This window comes from Salvelinus alpinus, chromosome 4 (assembly GCF_045679555.1).
Source record: "Salvelinus alpinus chromosome 4, SLU_Salpinus.1, whole genome shotgun sequence".
NCBI lineage: Eukaryota > Metazoa > Chordata > Actinopteri > Salmoniformes > Salmonidae > Salvelinus > Salvelinus alpinus.
This window is the reverse complement of record NC_092089.1, coordinates 19,763,675-19,783,243: the sequence shown is the minus strand read 5'-3', so window position 1 is coordinate 19,783,243 and position 19,569 is coordinate 19,763,675. Positions and strand designations below refer to the sequence as shown.

The following is a 19,569-nucleotide window of genomic DNA, read 5'->3' as shown; positions in this document are numbered from 1 at the left end:
GAGAGAGACAGAAGAAAAGAGACAGCTAGGAGAGAACAATCAACAGAGAAGGTCACTGATATGTTACAACTCTGCTAGGCTACTGTCGTAATGTCCCAATGGCACCCTATTCCCTATCTAGTGCACTACATTTGAGCAGGGCACTATATAGGGAATAGGGTGCCATTTGTGACGTAACAATAGGCTACTGTGTGAGACTACTTTCTAGACTACTAAAATTAAGAAGTACCTGAAATAAGTTATGTATAGAGGCAGCTTGTCCAAAAACCAAAAATATAGAGGCTATACCATATGCCTTCCCTGAATATTTGAAAACAGTTTAAATAATGTCTGGGCTATTACATGTATAATTTAGTCATTAGCAGAAGCTGTTATCCAAAGCGTGATACAAATAGTGCATTCATTAAATAGCCCTGACATTATTTAGGACTAAGCTAAATATCTGTGTTTGTGCTTCAATAGTCTATTACAGTATAGTTTAGCCTACTTACCGGTATTACAACTGCTAGGTTACAATATTATACATATATATCTTAATTATCCTATATAGTTTATATACAACATTTCATTTTATAAGCATGTGCTTATTTACATATATACTAAAAATATAGGCTATTATTTGTGTTATTAATGTTAATTAAAAAAAGAGTGTGACGGAGAATATTAGCCACAAAATGTTTATTTCTGTAATCCCCCTGGAAAAATAACCGGGGGTTTAAAAATTAAGACCGCAAAATACAGCCCAGGCTACATCAAAGTCCCAACTTCCATTCTTTAAACAGATCCCTAAGGCATCTTCCGGAATGTATCTCCTTTTATTTATTACAATGTATCAAGTTTCATCCCCATTTGAATATCACTTCAATGTGTTTATTGCCGTCGCGTATCAGCCAATCACAAAGCGAGGACCCGGGCTCCAGTGGTAGAGAGCTGAAGGCGTTGAAAGTGAACCAAGCGCTTGAAGATCTAGGGGCCAAAACGCTGCGCTTCAGACTCACACTCTGCAAGAGGAACATGCCAACAAAGATTGAAGTGTGACTCAACTGTAGGGAATGTAACAAAGAAACGGTCTACAGTAAAAGTAGATTGTGTGTAGCCTAAAGAAGAGGATGTTTACTGTTTTCCTGACGTTTTCTTTCATGGCAGTTGATTTCACTGAAGAGAAGCGGCACTCGGACTTGCTGTTGAGTTTTGGGGCAATTTTTCTTCCACCGTATGTGTAGGATACTTTGATGCAGTTTTTAAAAAAATGCTCTCATTTGGCCGTGTTCTTGTTACTTTCAAAGTGGTTTCTTGACAGCTGCGAATAGTTTTTACTTTCAAAGTGGTTTCTTGACAGCTGTGAATAGTTTTTAGGAAACTAGCTGCGCTTTTTTGACATTTACCTGTGTTACTTCTCACGGAGTAGGCTATTGAAGCCTTCTTTGGTCCCAAAGACTTTTGAAGGGGTATAGCCAACTCATTGTACGGGATTTTCCATCTGCGAAGTACTGTGACATGGACGCGCTTTGGGTCTGCACACTTTTTCTGCTCGTTAAGGTAAGTGTCATGACGCTCCTATTCCTGATATACATAGGCTGTACCTCACTAATATATCTCACAGGCTACTGTCCAGTAATACACGAACAGATCAATTCCCTGTTATGTTCTGCTGACAGTGCAATGTATAGTAACGCACATTATTGTCCTACATGAGGTGAATTCAGTATTTAGCCAATCTGCATAAAGTTAATGTTTCTCGCTACATTGTAAACTATGTTGGCATTACGCACGCGCTACATTGTAAATACATGCATTTATTTTATTTAACCCTTATTTTACCAGGTAAGTTGACTGAGAACACGTTCTCATTTACAGCAACGACCTGGGGAATAGTTACAGGGGAGGGAGGGGGGGAGGGGGGGATGAATTAGCCAATTGGAAGCTGGCAATGATTAGATGCCTTGCATCTTGATTGTGTTACATTGTAATCTAGCCTACTTCTCACTCTACATTTACAATGTTCTGTATAGCTACAGAATGTGACATATTGTCATTATCTATAACTCTCCTGCTTTTACTCAGAGATAAACTCTGTTTTTCTTTAATCTTCCTTACCAATTGATAAGACTTAGGCTGTATTATTACTATGTGTCATTTAAACGTTAATGCAGGTAGTTAAAGTGAGAGATTTGATCTGTACAGATCAAAGTGTCAAAATAATCCTTTCCACAGCTGGAGAAGAGGACAATTTGACACTCCATCTCCTTTCAAGTCCAACAGACCTGAGGGCCTGTAGAGGAGAGGCAGCAGCTCATGTCTGGTCATGTTCCCAGGGCCTACCCCTTTCTTCAAGATCAAAGCACTGGAGATTAAACTCCATCAGATACTCTCTGCATTCATGTGACCCGGGAAAGATATTTATCTGTTTAATGAGGGGATAATATCAACAAACGTTCAGTTTAAATGGAAAACAAAGTTTGGGTTCCCCAAAACACACCTTTGTTTCTATCACAGAGGTTTGTTTGAAAATGTAAAAAAAACACATTTTCTTTTGGTGAACTTCTCCAATTAGTTTTCTTTGCTTAATATGAATGTTTTTTCAAACCTCAATGTTTTAAAGATCATTATACTTGTCGTTGAATCCCACCGGCCCACTAATGTTAGTGGTTTGATTGTCCAAGGTTACATTACCAAACTGTATTACAATTCATAGATAGTACCATAGTCCTTCCTTGCGGCAATTCCTGGTAAAAATGCGTCATGAGTCAAACTATTGCTGCGGTCTGGATATCCGGAGCAAAGACATGATCATTTCTCTCAGTCTGTGGCGAGAGAAGGGCGACCCTGTTTGTAGCAGAACAGTAAATGTAATTTCCATTTAGACGCTAAGCAGTTTTCTGATTGGTTATCACTTGAACTCCCGACCACCGCTTTGCTTTCCCACAGCGACATCTTTGAGAGAGTCCGTCAGCATTTTGAGAACTTTAATAATAAATTGCAGACAGACAAGCAGGCTTACAGTGGCATGGCTATTGGTATCCAGTAGTTTGTCATGCTGTTAGGAGGAGATGGAAACCTCAGCATATTCTCTGACTGGAACAAAACATGGTTAACAAAATAAAAAAAGTTCCAGATTCCAAACGTTGACTTTTTAAAGATGACCTGCTACTGCTGATGACAGTAATCAGTGTTCATATTAAAATCATGGACCAATCAGACAGGCAAGCAGCTCTAGCTCCACCCTCCCTACCCATCCCTCTGCCTTAGTGTGTACGTCCCAAAATGGCACCCTATTGCGTATATAGTGCACTACCTCCCAAATGGCACCCTATTCCCTATATAGTGCACTATTTTTGACCGGGGCCGATAGGTCCACATTTTGACCAGATTTGCCCAGATAATGAGTCATGGAGGCAATTATGTGCATCCCAAATGACACCCTATTCCCTATATAGTGCACTACAGGACCTCTATCTACATCTCCTGTTCTTCTGTCTGCTGGAGGTGTCAGTGTGAAGGTGGTGACGCCATGCTGCTGTCCCCAGGGTGGAGGTGGTGACACCATGCTGCTGTCCCCAGGGTGTGAGGGTCAGTGCAGAGGGAGAGCCCTGCCTCCTGGGGCTCCCCACCCTGTCATGTGCTCATCACTCTCACGTGGAAACTCCATGCTGCTGCAGCCAAGGAGTCAAACGTGTCAAATGGGATCGCACTGCAAAAAGGCCCAAGCGCGGCTTTAGGGAGTGTGTGTGCATGCGTGCTCACGCGTGGGTGACTGCACGCTTATGAGTGTACGTGCGCTTCTATGTGTACGCACACTTTTGTGTGTGTGTGTGTGTGTGTGTGTTGCTTATGTGTGTGTGTTGACGGAGTGACTGTGACAGCCGTGGAGTTCATAGCCCCTTTTGAAAGCAGATAGGGCTCCATGGTGGTCTCCTCTCACCAGGGAATCAAGTCCTCTACTACTGAAGTGGAGAGAGCACCTGCAGCCCCTCAACTCTCTCCAGTGGCCCTGACAGATCAGGCAGATCAGGTCTGTGTGTTCTCTTTTCTCATGCTCCTTGAGCCAAGGAGGTGTCGACTGTGTAGGCTGCTTGGCTCTGTATATAAGCAAGTCCTGAGCTACCACATAACAGTCTGAAAATAGTTTATATAAGCTAGCATATAACAGAACAGTACACAATGATTCTAATACAGTGCATCAAAATTCTAACAAGTCAGCACTTTTTTGGAACAAGATTCCACTCTGATGTCATATGCAAATCGGCTCACTTTTCATGTTGACTTTCTCAACTGCCTATTCCTGTTCAGTAGGCGAGTACGGAGAGATTTTACACAGGTCACATATTCCCTCTGAGGTCCATAACTCGGAGCTCTGTTAGTCCCAGTCCTGATTACTGTGGTCATTAAGCCCCGGGCAGTGTGGATGTTTATACACACACACACACACACACACACACACACACACACACACACACACACACACACACACACACACACACACACACACACACACACACACACACACACACAAACACTCCACCCCTTGAACTGGTGCACGGAGGGGAATATTAAACTCTATATTTGGTCAGCACAAGAGGAAATGCCAATGGGTCTGGCTCAGCAGAGCGAAGTAGAGCTGGAGTGGACCCTGTCTGGACTTTCTCCTGTGTGTGTGTGTGTGTGTGTGTGTGTGTGTGTGTGTGTGTGTGTGTGTGTGTGTGTGTGTGTGTGTGTGTGTGTGTGTGTGTGTGTGTGTGTGTGTGTGTGTGTGTGTGTGTGTGTGTGTGTGTGTGTGTGTGTGCTGTTGCCAGTTTCTGGTCTATAGCATGATGAAGCAGCAGTTGGAGACGCTACCAGACAGCATCGCTGCCACAAAATATTTATAATTCAGTGAAGGGTAATTGTGTGTGTGTGGTGTACAGAGATGATGTAGTCATTCAAAAATCATGTTAAACACTATTATTGCACACAGAGTGAGTCCATTCGACTTATTATGTGACTTGTTAAGCAAATGTTTACTGCTGAACTTATTTAGGCTCGCCATAACAAAGGGGTTGAATACTTATTGACTCAAGACATTATGGGGTATTTTGTTTAGGCGAGTTACACAAAATCTGAATTTAAATTCAGGCTGTAAACCAACAAAATGTGGGGAAAGTCATGTGGTGTGAACGCTTTCTGAAGGAGCTGTACGTTCCCAGTTTAAATGACACCAGTAGACAATGTACACCAGATTCTCTACATGCCTTTTAAGTGCTGAAATATAAAATAGTTTAGTGCAAATCCAACCCTTGTAATTTAGGTACAGTATGACTTTTTTTTTTATAGATGACTGTTAGGCTACAGGAGGTGAGCATTACAGGTAACATTTTATGAGGTTAATTTATTTAATTCATTTTAGGAATGTTTGCTTGCAAAATGATTGCAGTTGTTCCCATACATAGACAGTACATGGTTGCTCAATGTATCACTGACCTTCGCTAAGCTAGCAACTTGGCTAACACAGCTAGCATTTTAAGTCAATAATATGCTGTTTTTATAAAAATGTTGTTGGCTTTATAATTGTGAGAGAATTTTTTGGGGATTTTTTTTTGTAGCTAGTAGCTAGGTAGTTAGTCATACCTTTTCTCAAAATGAACCTCATTGTGGCTAGCTACTTCTTGTCTCTTTTGCTAGCTTTTATAGCCAAATATCCCTTCAGAAACTTACAACATAAACATATTGCTATGACCAGCATTATAGACCATTTCTCCCCTCTTACTGCAGCTTTACCTCATCTCGAAACAACAGAGAAATGCTGTGAAAACCAGCGTGCTGTAAACATTCTAAAATGCTGTGAAAACCAGCGTGCTGTAAACATTCGAAAATGCAGTGAAAACCAGCGTGCTGTAAACATTCGAAAATGCAGTGAAAACCAGCGTGCTGTAAACATTCGAAAATGCTGTGAAAACCAGCGTGCTGTAAACATTCGAAAATGCTGTGAAAACCAGCGTGCTGTAAACATTCTAAAATGCTGTGAAAACCAGCGTGCTGTAAACATTCGAAAATGCAGTGAAAACCAGCGTGCTGTAAACATTCGAAAATGCAGTGAAAACCAGCGTGCTGTAAACATTCTAAAATGCCGTGAAAACCAGCGTGCCGTAAACATTCTAAAATGCCGTGAAAACCAGCGTGTTGTAAACATTCTAAAATGCCGTGAAAACCAGCGTGTTGTAAACATTCTAAAATGCCGTGAAAACCAGCGTGCCGTAAACATTCTAAAATGCAGTGAAAACCAGCGTGCTGTAAACATTCTAAAATGCAGTGAAAACCAGCGTGCTGTAAACATTCTAAAATGCCGTGAAAACCAGCGTGCTGTAAACATTCTAAAATGCCGTGAAAACCAGCGTGCTGTAAACATTCTAAAATGCCGTGACAATCAGCGTGCTGTAAACATTCGAAAATGCTTTGAAAACCAGCGTGCTGTAAACATTCGAAAATGCAGTGAAAACCAGCGTGCTGTAAACATTCTAAAATGCAGTGAAAACCAGCGTGCTGTAAACATTCTAAAATGCCGTGAAAACCAGCGTGCTGTAAACATTCTAAAATGCCGTGAAAACCAGCGTGCTGTAAACATTCTAAAATGCCGTGAAAACCAGCGTGTTGTAAACATTCTAAAATGCCGTGAAAACCAGCGTGCCGTAAACATTCTAAAATGCAGTGAAAACCAGCGTGCTGTAAACATTCGAAAATGCAGTGAAAACCAGCGTGCTGTAAACATTCTAAAATGCCGTGAAAACCAGCGTGCTGTAAACATTCTAAAATGCCGTGAAAACCAGCGTGCTGTAAACATTCTAAAATGTTTTGTCACCGGTGCTTGTTTTGTTGAAATGTTGTTGTCCTCACTGTTGCTCCTACGGCACTAATCTGGTGAGCACCTTTTGGAGCTCCGCCCAAGCAAGGCATTGGATTGGTTTGACATGTTGTGAGGTGTCACTGATTCCGGGTTACGACCCCTCTTTAGCTGATTTCTGCCATGGAACTTCCCCAGGCTTCCCGTTTTAGGGAAGCCTGGTTCGCGACAAGGCTCGTGCATTCCAAATGGAACCCTATAGGACTCTGATCAAAACAAGTGCACTACGTAGGGAATAGGGTGTCATTTGGGACAGAGACTAAATACACGGCCATTGAAAGAGACTACAAGCCATTAGCCAAGCTCTTCTCACTGTGATGGGCCATTCTCACATTTACATTTTCTGTCATTTAGCAGACACTCTTATCCAGAGGTATTTACAGTCAGTAGTTATTTAGCAGACACTCTAATCCAGAGGGATTTACAGTCAGTAGTTATTTAGCAGACACTCTAATCCAGAGGGATTTACAGTCAGTAGTTATTTAGCAGACACTCTAATCCAGAGGGATTTACAATCAGTAGTCATTTAGCAGACACTCTAATCCAGAGGGATTTACAGTCAGTGGTCATTTAGCAGACACTCTAATCCAGAGGGATTTACAGACAGTAGTCATTTAGCAGACACTCTAATCCAGAGGGATTTACAGTCAGTAGTTATTTAGCAGACACTCTAATCCAGAGGGATTTACAGTCAGTAGTTATTTAGCAGACACTCTAATCCAGAGGGATTTACAGTCAGTAGTTATTTAGCAGACACTCTAATCCAGAGGGATTTACAGTCAGTAGTTATTTAGCAGACACTCTAATCCAGAGGGATTTACAGTCAGTAGTTATTTAGCAGACACTCTTATCCAGAGGGATTTACAGACAGTGCATTCAACTAAGGTAGGTAGAACAACCACATATCACAGTGATAAGACAACCACAGCTCACTGTAGAAGCTCATGTGATGGCTGAGATGAATACCTGTTGAAACTGAGCTCCCATCACCCTGATACTGCAGATCTGTGCTAGCTGAGGTTCACATGTTGTCTGGCTCCTCAAATAGTGGTGCAATAAGACCTCTGTGCTGTTTGTCTTGGCATGAAATGTGCCCTCCTTCCCTTCAAAGCTGAGCTGTTGTTCTTGGAATGAAACGTAACCTCCTTTCCCTTCGAAGATGTTCTCTTTCTAGTGGTGGTGGAATTGTTTCAGTGCAGTTTTGTGACTGGAACGATCAAATCAAATGTTATTTGTCATATTGGCCGAATACAACAGGTGTAGACCTTACAGTGAAATTCTTACTTACAAGCCCTTAACCAACAATGCAGTTCAAAAAATAGTGTTATATTTACTAAATAAACTAAAGTAAAAATGTTTTATTAAATTAAAAGTAACACAATAAAATAACAATAACGAGGCTATATACAGGGAGTCAATGTGCAGGGATTCAAGTCAGTCGAGGTAATTTGTACATGTAGGTAGGGGTAAAGTGACTATGCATAGATAATAAACAGTGAGTAGCAGCAGTGAACAAAATAAATGGATCAATGTAATAGTCCGGGTAGCCATTTGATTCATTGTTCAGCAGTCTTATGGCTTGTGGGTAGACGCTATTAAGGAGCCTTTTGGACCTAGACTTGGCACTCCGGTACAGCTTTCTGTGCGGTAGCAGAGACACCAGTCTATGAATTGTGTGACTGGAGTTCTTGACAATTTTTTGGGCCTTTCTCTGACACCATCTAGTATATAGGTTCTGGATGGCAGTAAGCTTTGCCCCAGTGATGTACTGGGTCATACGCACTACCCTCTGTAGCGCCTTACGGTCGGATGCCGAGCAGTTGCCATACCAGGCGGTGATTCAACCGGTCAGGGGGAAAATGTGTTGTCGTGCCCTCTTCACAACTGTCTTGGTGTGTTTGGACCATGATAGTTTGTTGGTGATGTGGACACCAAGGAACTTGAAACTCTTGACCCGCTCCACTACAGCCTGTCGATGTGAATGGGGCCATGTTCGGCCCTCCTTTTCCTGTAGTTCACAATCATCTCCTTTTGTCTTGCTCACGTTGAGGGAGAGGTTTTTGTCCTGGCACCACACTGCCAGGTCTGACCACCTCCCTATAGGCTGTCTCATCGTTGTCAGGTCTCTGACCACCTCCCTATAGGCTGTCTCATCGTTGTCTGCGATCAGGCCTACCACTGTCGTGTCGTCAGCAAACTTAATGATGGTGTTGGAGTCGTTCTTGGCGACACAGTCGTGGGTTAACACGAGGGGACTAAGCAAGCACGACTAAGGGGCCCCCGTGTTGAGGATCAGCGTGGCAGATGTGTTGTTGCCTACCCTTACCACCTTAAAGGCGGCCTGTCAGGAAGTCCAGGATCCAGTTGCAGAGGGAGGTGTTTACTCCCAGGGTCTTTAGCTTAGTGATGAGCTTTGTGGGCACTATGGTGTTGAACGCTGAGCTGTAGTCAATGAACAGCATTCTCACATAAATGTTGTTTTTGTCCAGGTGTGAAAGGGCAGTGTGGAGTGCAATTGAGATTGTGTCATCTGTGGATCTGTTGGGGCGGTATGCGAATTGGAGTGGGTCTAGGGTTTCTGGGATGAAGATTTTGATGTGCGCCATGACCAGCCTTTCAAACCACTTCATGGCTACCGACGTGAGCGCTACGGGGCAGTGGTCATTTAGGCAGGTTACCTTTCGCTTTCATGGGCACAGGGACTATGGTGGTCTGTTTGAAACATGTAGGTATTACACATTCGGTCAGGGGGAGCTTGAAAATGTCAGTGAAGACACTTGCCATTTGGTCCGCACATGCTCTGAGTACACATCCTGGTAATCTTTCTGGTCCCGCGGCCTTGTGAATGTTGATCTGTTTAAAGTTCTTGCTCACATCGACTACGGAGAACGTGATCACACAGTCGTCCAGAACAGCTGGTGCTCTCATGCATGCTTAAGTGTTGTTTGCCTCGAAGCGAGCATAAAAGGCATTTAGCTCATCTGGTAGGCTCGCGTCACTGGGCAGCTCGTGACTGGGTTTCCCTTTGTAGTCCGTAATAGTTTGTATGCCCTGCCACATCCGACGATCACCAGAGACAGTGTAGTATTCAATCTTTGTCCTGTATTGACACTTTGCCTGTTTGATGGTTCGTCTGAGGGAATAGCGCGATTTTTTATAAGCGTCCGGATTAGTGTCCTGCTTCTTGAAAGTGGCAGCTTTAGCCTTTAGCTAGGTGCGGATGTTGCCTGTAATCCATGGCTTCTGGTTGGGATATATACGTACGGTCATTGTGGGGACGACGTCGCAGATGCACTTATTAATGAAGCTGGTAACTGAGGTGGTATACTCCTCAATGCCATTGGATGAATCGTGGAACATATTCCAGTCTGTGCTAGCAAAACAGTCCTGTAGCGTAGCATCCGCATCATCTGACCACTGGCATGGTGTGTGTGTTTGCGTGCGTTCATGTGTGCATTCCCGTTTGTGTGCGTGCATGTGTGTGACACCGTTTATGTTTGTGTGTGTGTGCGTTGGTTCCTGTGTGTGTTGGGCTCGTTGGAAGCTCCACATGTTGACACAAGCTGCTTCTTGGAGCAGACAGCGGAGACAGCGGTTTCTATTTCCTACGTAGTGCACTACTTTTGACCAGAACCCTATTGGCCCTGGTTAAAAGTAGTGTACTATAAAGGGAATAGGGTGCCATTTGGGAGTGAGTCGGGGAGAAATCAGAGGGTTGTTTAGCTGTTAGCAGGAGGTTAGTTGTTAGACATCTGTTAGTTCCTGTCTTCCCTCAGGCTCCAGGGATAATGGCTAGTGGGTCAATCAGCCCTCAACATGGGCATGTTTCAGATGCAGACTGCTTTAGAGGGCCTTGATGGGGGGGAGGGGGAGGAGTGTGTGTGTGTGTAAATCTCTTGTTCTTAGACAGAGTGAGGGGCGGGCGGGAGGGAGCGACACACACACACACACACACACACCTGCAGGGCTGGGGGGGGACATCAAAGGCCCCCTCAAAACAGACACACATGCTGGGCTGCAGTGGCTAACTGACACACCCGCCTGGGGCTACAACGGTCTCCCCTCCTCCTCACCCTCCCTCCCTTCCTCCCACCCCTCACTGTGTCTGAGGACAAGAGACACACACACACACACACATTGTGACTATAATGTCATTCACACCCATGTGGAATGTGTCAATGTGGGAGGGAGGAAGCCCTTTCTACTCCTTCCTTCTTCCTGTCTCAGTGTTTTCCTTCTCCTTTGTTTTATTCTTTCCATGGGTCTAAAGCCAGTCTGATTAAAGCCAGTCTGATTTAAAGGCAGTCTGATTAAAGCCAGTCAGATTAAAGCCAGTCTGATTAAAGCCAGTCTGATTAAAAGCCAGTCTGATTAAAGCCAGTCTGATTTAAAGCCAGTCTGATTAAAAGCCAGTCTGATTAAAGCCAGTCTGATTAAAGCCAGTCTGATTAAAGCCAGTCTGATTTAAAGCCAGTCTGATTTAAAGCCAGTCTGATTTAAAGCCAGTCTGATTAAAGCCAGTCAGATTAAAGCCAGTCAGATTAAAGCCAGTCTGATTAAAAGCCAGTCTGATTAAAAGCCAGTCTGATTAAAAGCCAGTCTGATTAAAAGCCAGTCTGATTAAAGCCAGTTTGATTCAAGCCAGTCTGATTAAAGCCAGTCTGATTAAAGCCAGTCTGATTAAAGCCAGTCTGATTAAAGCCAGTCTGATTAAAGCCAGTCTGATTTAAAGCCAGTCTGATTAAAGCCAGTCTGATTAAAGCCAGTCTGATTAAAGCCAGTCCCTCCTGCTAGGCTGCACTGGGCTCTATAAGCCCTTAGGAATGTCTGATGTATCCCTTATGTTTAACACACACTGGGGCTGCCTTCCCAACGGCACCCTATTCCCTATAGAGTGCACTACTTTTGAGCAGAGCCCGGCGAGCGCTATAGACCCTGGTCCAATGTAGAGCCCCATATAGAGAATAGGGTGCCATCTGGGCCTCAGTCTGGCCCCTCCATTACCCTGCCGGGGGCAGATAAGCGCTCAGCACTCTGAAAACAGAGCCAGATCAAAATATTAAAAAATACTATTTTCAATTGGCCCACCTTCTCCGCACCTTCTCCCTATTCTTTCCGTCCGATGGCGAGGCAGGCAAAGGGGTGTGTGTGTAATTGATTTCCTGGTTTCTACACGAAATATTGAGGTCTTATTTTTGAGTCTTTGGTTGGTGGAACTGGACTGGCCTTGACTGAGACCAGCCGAGAGAGACGCTTGTGCTCTTACTCCTCCAAACATAGCTTGTCACCATAGTTTCCATCCTAGTATTGAACATATCTATGTGTTGGCTTGTTACCATAGTTTCCATCCTAGTATTGAGCATATCTAGGTGTTGGCTTGTCACCATAGTTTCCATCCTAGTATTGAGCATATCTAGGTGTTGGCTTGTCACCATAGTTTCCATCCTAGTATTGAGCATATCTAGGTGTTGGCTTGTCACCATAGTTTCCATCCTAGTATTGAGCATATCTAGGTGTTGGCTTGTCACCATAGTTTCCATCCTAGTATTGAGCATATCTATGTGTTGGCTTGTCACCATAGTTTCCATCCTAGTATTGAGCATATCTATGTGTTGGCTTGTCACCATAGTTTCCATCCCAGTATTGAGCATATATAGGTGTTGGCTTGTCACCATAGTTTCCATCCTAGTATTGAGCATATCTAGGTGTTGGCTTGTCACCATAGTTTCCATCCTAGTATTGAGCATATCTATGTGTTGGCTTGTCACCATAGTTTCCATCCTAGTATTGAGCATATCTAGGTGTTGGCTTGTCACCATAGTTTCCATCCTAGTATTGAGCATATCTAGGTGTTGGCTTGTCACTATAGTTTCCATCCTAGTATTGAGCATATCTATGTGTTGGCTTGTCACCATAGTTTCCATCCTAGTATTGAGCATATCTATGTGTTGGCTTGTCACCATAGTTTCCATCCCAGTATTGAGCATATATAGGTGTTGGCTTGTCACCATAGTTTCCATCCTAGTATTGAGCATAGCTATGTGTTGGCTTGTCACCATAGTTTCCATCCTAGTATTGAACATATCTAGGTGTTGCCTTGTCACCATAGTTTCCATCCTAGTATTGAGCATAGCTATGTGTTGGCTTGTCACCATAGTTTCCATCCTAGTATTGAGCATATCTAGGTGTTGGCTTGTCACCATAGTTTCCATCCTAGTATTGAACATATCTAGGTGTTGCCTTGTCACCATAGTTTCCATCCCAGTATTGAACATATCTAGGTGTTGGCTTGTTACCATAGTTTCCATCCTAGTATTGAGCATATCTAGGTGTTGGTTTGTTACCATAGTTTCCATCCTAGTATTGAACATATCTAGGTGTTGGCTTGTTACCATAGTTTCCATCCCAGTATTGAACATATCTAGGTGTTGGCTTGTTACCATAGTTTCCATCCTAGTATTGAGCATATCTAGGTGTTGGTTTGTTACCATAGTTTCCATCCTAGTATTGAACATATCTAGGTGTTGGCTTGTCAACATAGTTTCCATCCTAGTCTTGAACATATCTAGGTGTTGGCTTGTCACCATAGTTTCCATCCTAGTATTGAGCATATCTAGGTGTTGGCTTGTTACCATAGTTTCCATCCCAGTATTGAACATATCTAGGTGTTGGCTTGTTACCATAGTTTCCATCCTAGTATTGAGCATATCTAGGTGTTGGTTTGTTACCATAGTTTCCATCCTAGTATTGAACATATCTAGGTGTTGGCTTGTCACCATAGTTTCCATCCTAGTCTTGAACATATCTAGGTGTTGGCTTGTCACCATAGTTTCCATCCTAGTATTGAGCATATCTATGTGTTGGCTTGTCACCATAGTTTCCATCCCAGTATTGAGCATATCTATGTGTTGGCTTGTCACCATAGTTTCCATCCTAGTATTGAGCATATCTATGTGTTGGCTTGTCACCATAGTTTCCATCCTAGTCTTGAACATATCTAGGTGTTGGCTTGTCACCATAGTTTCCATCCTAGTATTGAACAATCTATGTGTTGGCTTGTCAACCACTTACCACTCATCAGTTTAAACTATAAAAGAGTTCCCTCATCACTGGCATCTGCAGCACCGATAAATAAATCACTATCTATCTATCTGATAATTGATGCTAAGCTAACTGTTGTGTTTCTCCTTCCAGGTTGCCCTGGGAGATGCCTGCGTCAGTGGGCAGTTCAGCCAGTCAGGGGAGTGCTGTAGCCCGTGTCCTCCAGGCCATGGGGTGGAGGTAGAGTGTGGGATGGAGGACACCAAGTGCCAGCCTTGCCCTGAGGGTGAGTCATGGAGGCAATAGGGTTTAGATGCTGTTGCTTATGCCATTCCCCCAGTAGACATACAACTATAGTACGTACATATTGATAATACTGTGAGATACATTCAAATCACCTATACCTTGTATGTTGTAGGAACGTTGTCCCCATCAGATGGTCTCTCCCCGTGCCTCCCCTGTGCCCGCTGCCCGGTTGGCATCCCAGAGCTGACCTCCTGCAGCGCCACCCAGGATACCCACTGTGACTGTGACCAGCACTTCTACCTGTGGCGGGATGGGAAGAGTGTGGCAGGGCTATGTGCCGCCTGCACCGTGTGTGGACGTGGCGAGGGGGTGGTGAGGCTGTGTGGAGCCCAGGGGAACACCCAGTGCCAACCATGTCGCCCAGGAACCTTCTCAGAGGAGAAGAGTGATATCAAGCCCTGCCAGGCCTGCTCTCAGTGCTCTGACACTGAGGTGGAGATCAGAGCCTGCCAGCTCAACTCTGACACCCTCTGCATGGGTGCGTCTCTGTGTGTATGGTGTGTGTATGGACTTAAAGTTGACCGGGGCAGCTCTAGCAGGGCAGCTCTAGCAGGGCAGCTCTAGCAGGGCAGACATTTGACAAACTGACTTATTGGAAAGATGGAATCCTATGAAGGTGCCACGTTGAAAGTCACTGAGTTCTTCAGTAAGGCCATTTTACTGCCAATTTTTGCCTATGGAGATTGCATTGGTGTGTGCTCGATTTTATACAGTTGTCAGCAACGGGTGTGGCTAAAATAGCTGAATCCACTCATTTGAATGGGTGTCCACATACACTATATATACAAAAATATGTTTCCCATGTCAATAAAAATCCCTTTGAGAGAGAGGGAGAGGGAGGGAGGGAGGGAGAGAGGGGGGAGGGAGAGAGGAGACATGTGGCCAACACCTGTACCCACACCTAATCTGAACACTTAGCAACACTCTTGAGGAAACATGAGCACAGTCCAACAGAGAGAAAACACTCTTAAGTGCTGCAGTCAAATGGCTCGGAGCCGACAGCTCTTAAAAAGGGCCTGACAATCTAACTACCCCCACACCAGACCCCAGGGCCTTGGCACATTGGTGACCCCAACATGGTAACCCCTCACTGGCTCCAAATGACCAAGCCTTGGCCTAGTGGCCTGGATCTCCCCAGGAGTCTGGTCATCTGAACACACACAGGTCACCCCATCTGACACTGGAGATAGAGGTCAGGGGAGTCCCCAGTCGTGTTTGATCCTAAAATAGGCCGGCTGTAGAAGGAGTAGGGAGGGGTTTGGGGGGGTTGGTGACTGAGTCAGGGGCTGTAGAAAGGGGTAAAGAGGAGGGGGGGTTGACTGAGTCAGGGGCTGGTAGCTGACTGGGTTAGGGGGGCTGTTAGCTGACTGGGTCAGGGGGGGGGGGGGCTGGTAGCTGACTGGGGCAGGGGGGGGCTGGTAGCTGACTGGGTCAGGGGGGTCTGGTAGCTGACTGGGTCAGGGGGGTCTGGTAGCTGACTGGGTCAGGGGGGGCTGGTAGATGACTGGGTCGGGGGGGGCTGGTAGATGACTGGGTCAGGAGGGACTGGTAGCTGACTGGATCGGGGAGCTGGTAGCTGACTGGATCAGGGGGTCTGGTAGCTGACTGGGTCAGAGGGGTCTGGTAGATGACTGGGTCGGGGGGGGCTGGTAGCTGACTGGATCAGGGGGGTCTGGTAGCTGACTGGATCGGGGGAGCTGGTAGATGACTGGGTCGGGGGAGCTGGTAGATGACTGGGTCGGGGGAACTGGTAGATGACTGGGTCAGGGGGGGCTGGTAGCTAACCAAATATGTTCACTGTTTGTGTCTGTGTGACTGTGTGTCTGTGTGACTGTGTGTTTGCATCAACTGTAGGTATGAAAGCCCTCACATTTTATACACAGTCATTGACTTATTACAAAAAAAACATTGTGCCAATGGTAGATGTGTCAAGGCCCTTGATTTGATGTTGAGACAGGGATAAGGACAGGGCAGATATGTTGAGACAGGGATAAGGACAGGGCAGATATGTTGAGACAGGGATAAGGACAGGGCAGATATGTTGAGACAGGGATAAGGACAGGGCAGATATGTTGAGACAGGGATAAGGACAGGGCAGATATGTTGAGACAGGGATAAGGACAGGGCAGATATGTTGAGACAGGGATAAGGACAGGGCAGATATGTTGAGACAGGGATAAGGACAGGGCAGATATGTTGAGACAGGGATAAGGACGGGGCTGATATGTCAAGTGGGCCCCTTCTATCTTTAGTGTTTCCTTCATGGTTCAGTGGTTCTCTAATCAACAGTCTCCCATCTCTCTCCAACCAACAGATAAGAAGCTCCACATCCTGTCTCGTCCCCCTGAGTCTGACGGCCCTCTGGCCGCTCCTCGCCTGCCTGGGTTAGGGTCGGTGAATGATGGAGAGGAGGCCAGCCCTGCCCCCAGTGCCCCCGGGTTCACCCCTCAGGATAATGGGAGCAGCAACCACATCCTGGTCTACGTATCTGTTCTGGCTGCTGTGGTGCTGGGCCTGCTGCTCTACGTCGCCTACAAGTGGTGAGTTGACAGGAGACACGCTGCCGTCTCATTGGCTGCATCCTGATTCTCCACACTTGAAGCATTGCATTGGCTGGAGGGAGTTGTTGTTAAATGCATGACGGGGTGGAGAATTGTTTGCAAACTTTTCGATTGCCGTCATGTATTTCTGTTATAGGTTGTGATAAAAAATGATCCTGTTGTTATGTTTAGTAAAGAGTGTAAAAGTGTTTCCTCCCACCTCTCGTCAGCTGGACGTCGTATAAGCAGAAGCAGGCGTTGAGTAAAGCCCGCGCTGCAGAGCTGGGGACGTGTCCTGAAGGAGAGAAACTCCACAGTGACAGCGGCGTGTTCCTGGACTCACACAGCCTGCAGGATAGCCAACCAAGTAAAGGTAACAACAAACAGCCATCTCAGGACTACACCAGAATCGACTTCACTGCACTACACTTTACTTGAGTGAGAACAGAAGCCCAAATTAAATACACGTTCTAATCTCTCTCAATATAGAGCACATTTAGCATTTATCAGACACTTATCCAGAACAACTTACAGAGGTCTTTTCTCATCTATTATAACTGTTGAATGGACTTGTGACTATCTGTGTCTGTTGTGTATTCTACCCCCAGGTAGTAAGAGGGACAGTAAGCAGGACAGCCGTCTGTACATCAACCTGCCCCCCCACAGACAGGAGGAGGTGGAGCGTCTGCTCCAGGAGGGGAGCGGGGGCCGCAGAGGCTCCTGGAGGACCCTGGGGGCCGCGCTGGGCTACGAGCCCGAGCAGATGGACCTGTTTGGGCACGGCGAGGCCCCTGTACACACCCTCCTTTCCAACTGGGCCCAGCAGGAGGGCTCCACTCTGGGACTTCTGTGCTCGGCGCTGGCACGCATCGAGAGGCCCGACGTGGTCGCCGCTCTCACCTGCCCTGCCCAGGGGGTGTCTGTGGTCTGAGGAAGGAGCCATGTTTGGTCCCAAATGGCACCCTATTCCCTATATAGTGCACTACTGGTAAGCTAATGGTCAAAAGTAGTGCACTATGTAGGGTGCCACAGAGCCTTCCTCATGAGCCTGATAAGACTGGGTCGCATTCATTAGGAACCAAACGGAAGAAAACGGACTGAATCAGGGAGTGACGACCTGAACTTGAACCAATAAGAAATGTTTGTTTTCCGTTGCGAAACATACTGCTGCGGTGCGTACTAATGAATACGACCCTTGTGGACTTAGGAGAGGATGGATGGGGCAAACAGCCCTCCTTCTCTCCCAGTGGGATGGCATGCCAGGGGAGGTACTCTTGACTGCCCCATAATGCCTCAGACATTTGAACTGAAGAGGACAGTGGAAGTGTTGTTGCTGGCTCGTTGAGCTGGTTCATCCTCTATTGGAAATGTACAGTATATCCACCATTCTTCCAGTGTATATATATATATTTGTTACCATACTTGTGTATAATCTGCCCAAGCGTTCTAGGAATGGGTATTTATTTGCAGCAATGTCAGAAGGATCCACTCTCTTTCCTGATTTGTTTTGCAGCAATGTGAGGAGGATGCACAACAGCTGCCTGTAACTAACTGAACGGGCATGGGAATGAGATACTCTGTAGAACATTCTTTACAACTATGCAATAAAGGCATTCTGTTCATATTAACAATCAAATCGTGAATTTTAAGACCATTGTAAATATGTGATCATAGATTCATTGTAATATAGTGTTAGAAAGGTTTTCAAGCATGAAGGGGCAATCGCAAACATTTTGGACTGAGGATGCATGATGACACTCTGTCTCTCTCTCAGCCACTCCATCTTAAAGACATTGGGAGGCCTCAAGCCAGTGATGTACTATCACCGTTGCTAATCACTGCCTCTCTCCTATCATGCTTTCTGGTGTGGCTGGCTATCCAGAACATTATCGTTATGTAACAGTCAATCACTTATTCTTGTCTATATTCTAATGTCATGGTGTGTGTTTTTCTAAGATGTCGTTTCATATAATAAATGCTTTTGAAGGTGTGAGTGAGTGAGAGTCAAACGGTGCTCTCTGAGCTTGTTGTGTTACGTGCTCTGACAAGTACAGTGATTTCGGTCCTACCGGAACGTAGAAGCAAGCAGCTACCTGCTCTGTGGTAGTTTATTCTGAAGATAATCAATCACTGTCTTTGTTTGTCTCAGTAACCTAACTGAGCAGCGCTGTGACTTGTAACATCAATGAAACAAGGATGTGGTCATGTCAGAGGAAAGTATGGAGGACTTCCATGTACAGCTGAAGTCGGAAGTTTACATAAACTTAGGTTGGAGTCATTAAAACTCATTTTTCAACCACTCCACAAATTTCTTGTTAACAAACTATAGTTTTGGCAAGTCGGTAAGGACATCTACTTTGTGCATGACACAAGTAATGTTTCCAACAATTGTTTACAGACAGATTATTTCACTTATAATTCACTGTATCACAATTCCAGTGGGTCAGAAGTTTACATACACTAAGTTGACTGTGCCTTTAAACAGCTTGGAAAATTCCAGAAAATTATGTCATGGCTTTAGAAGCTTCTGATAGGATAACTGACATCATTTGAGTCAATTGGAGGTGTACCTGTGGATGTATTTCAAGGCCTACCTTCAATCTCAGTGCCTCTGCTTGACATCATGGGAAAATCAAAAGAAATCAGCCAAGACCTCAGAAAAAGAATTGTAGAACTCCACAAGTCTGGTTCATCCTTGGGAACGCCTGAAGGTACCACGTGCATCTGTACAAAGAATAGTACGCAAGTATAAACACCATGGGACCACGCAGCAGTCATACCGCTCAGGAAGGAGATGCGTTCTGTCTC

General features: G+C 45.1%; 1 protein-coding gene across 1 annotated transcript; it reads left to right on the top strand.

Moving 5' to 3' along the window:
- The first annotated feature begins 1,078 nt into the window (after positions 1 to 1,078).
- Positions 1,079 to 18,751, top strand: nradd (neurotrophin receptor associated death domain). Its single transcript, XM_071395859.1, has 6 exons — positions 1,079 to 1,539; positions 14,069 to 14,201; positions 14,334 to 14,699; positions 16,536 to 16,761; positions 16,992 to 17,134; positions 17,370 to 18,751. The coding sequence occupies exons 1-6, from the start codon at positions 1,498 to 1,500 to the stop codon at positions 17,690 to 17,692; spliced, it is 1,233 nt and encodes a 410-aa protein (XP_071251960.1). The 5' UTR covers positions 1,079 to 1,497; the 3' UTR covers positions 17,693 to 18,751.
- Positions 18,752 to 19,569: the final 818 nt, after the last annotated feature.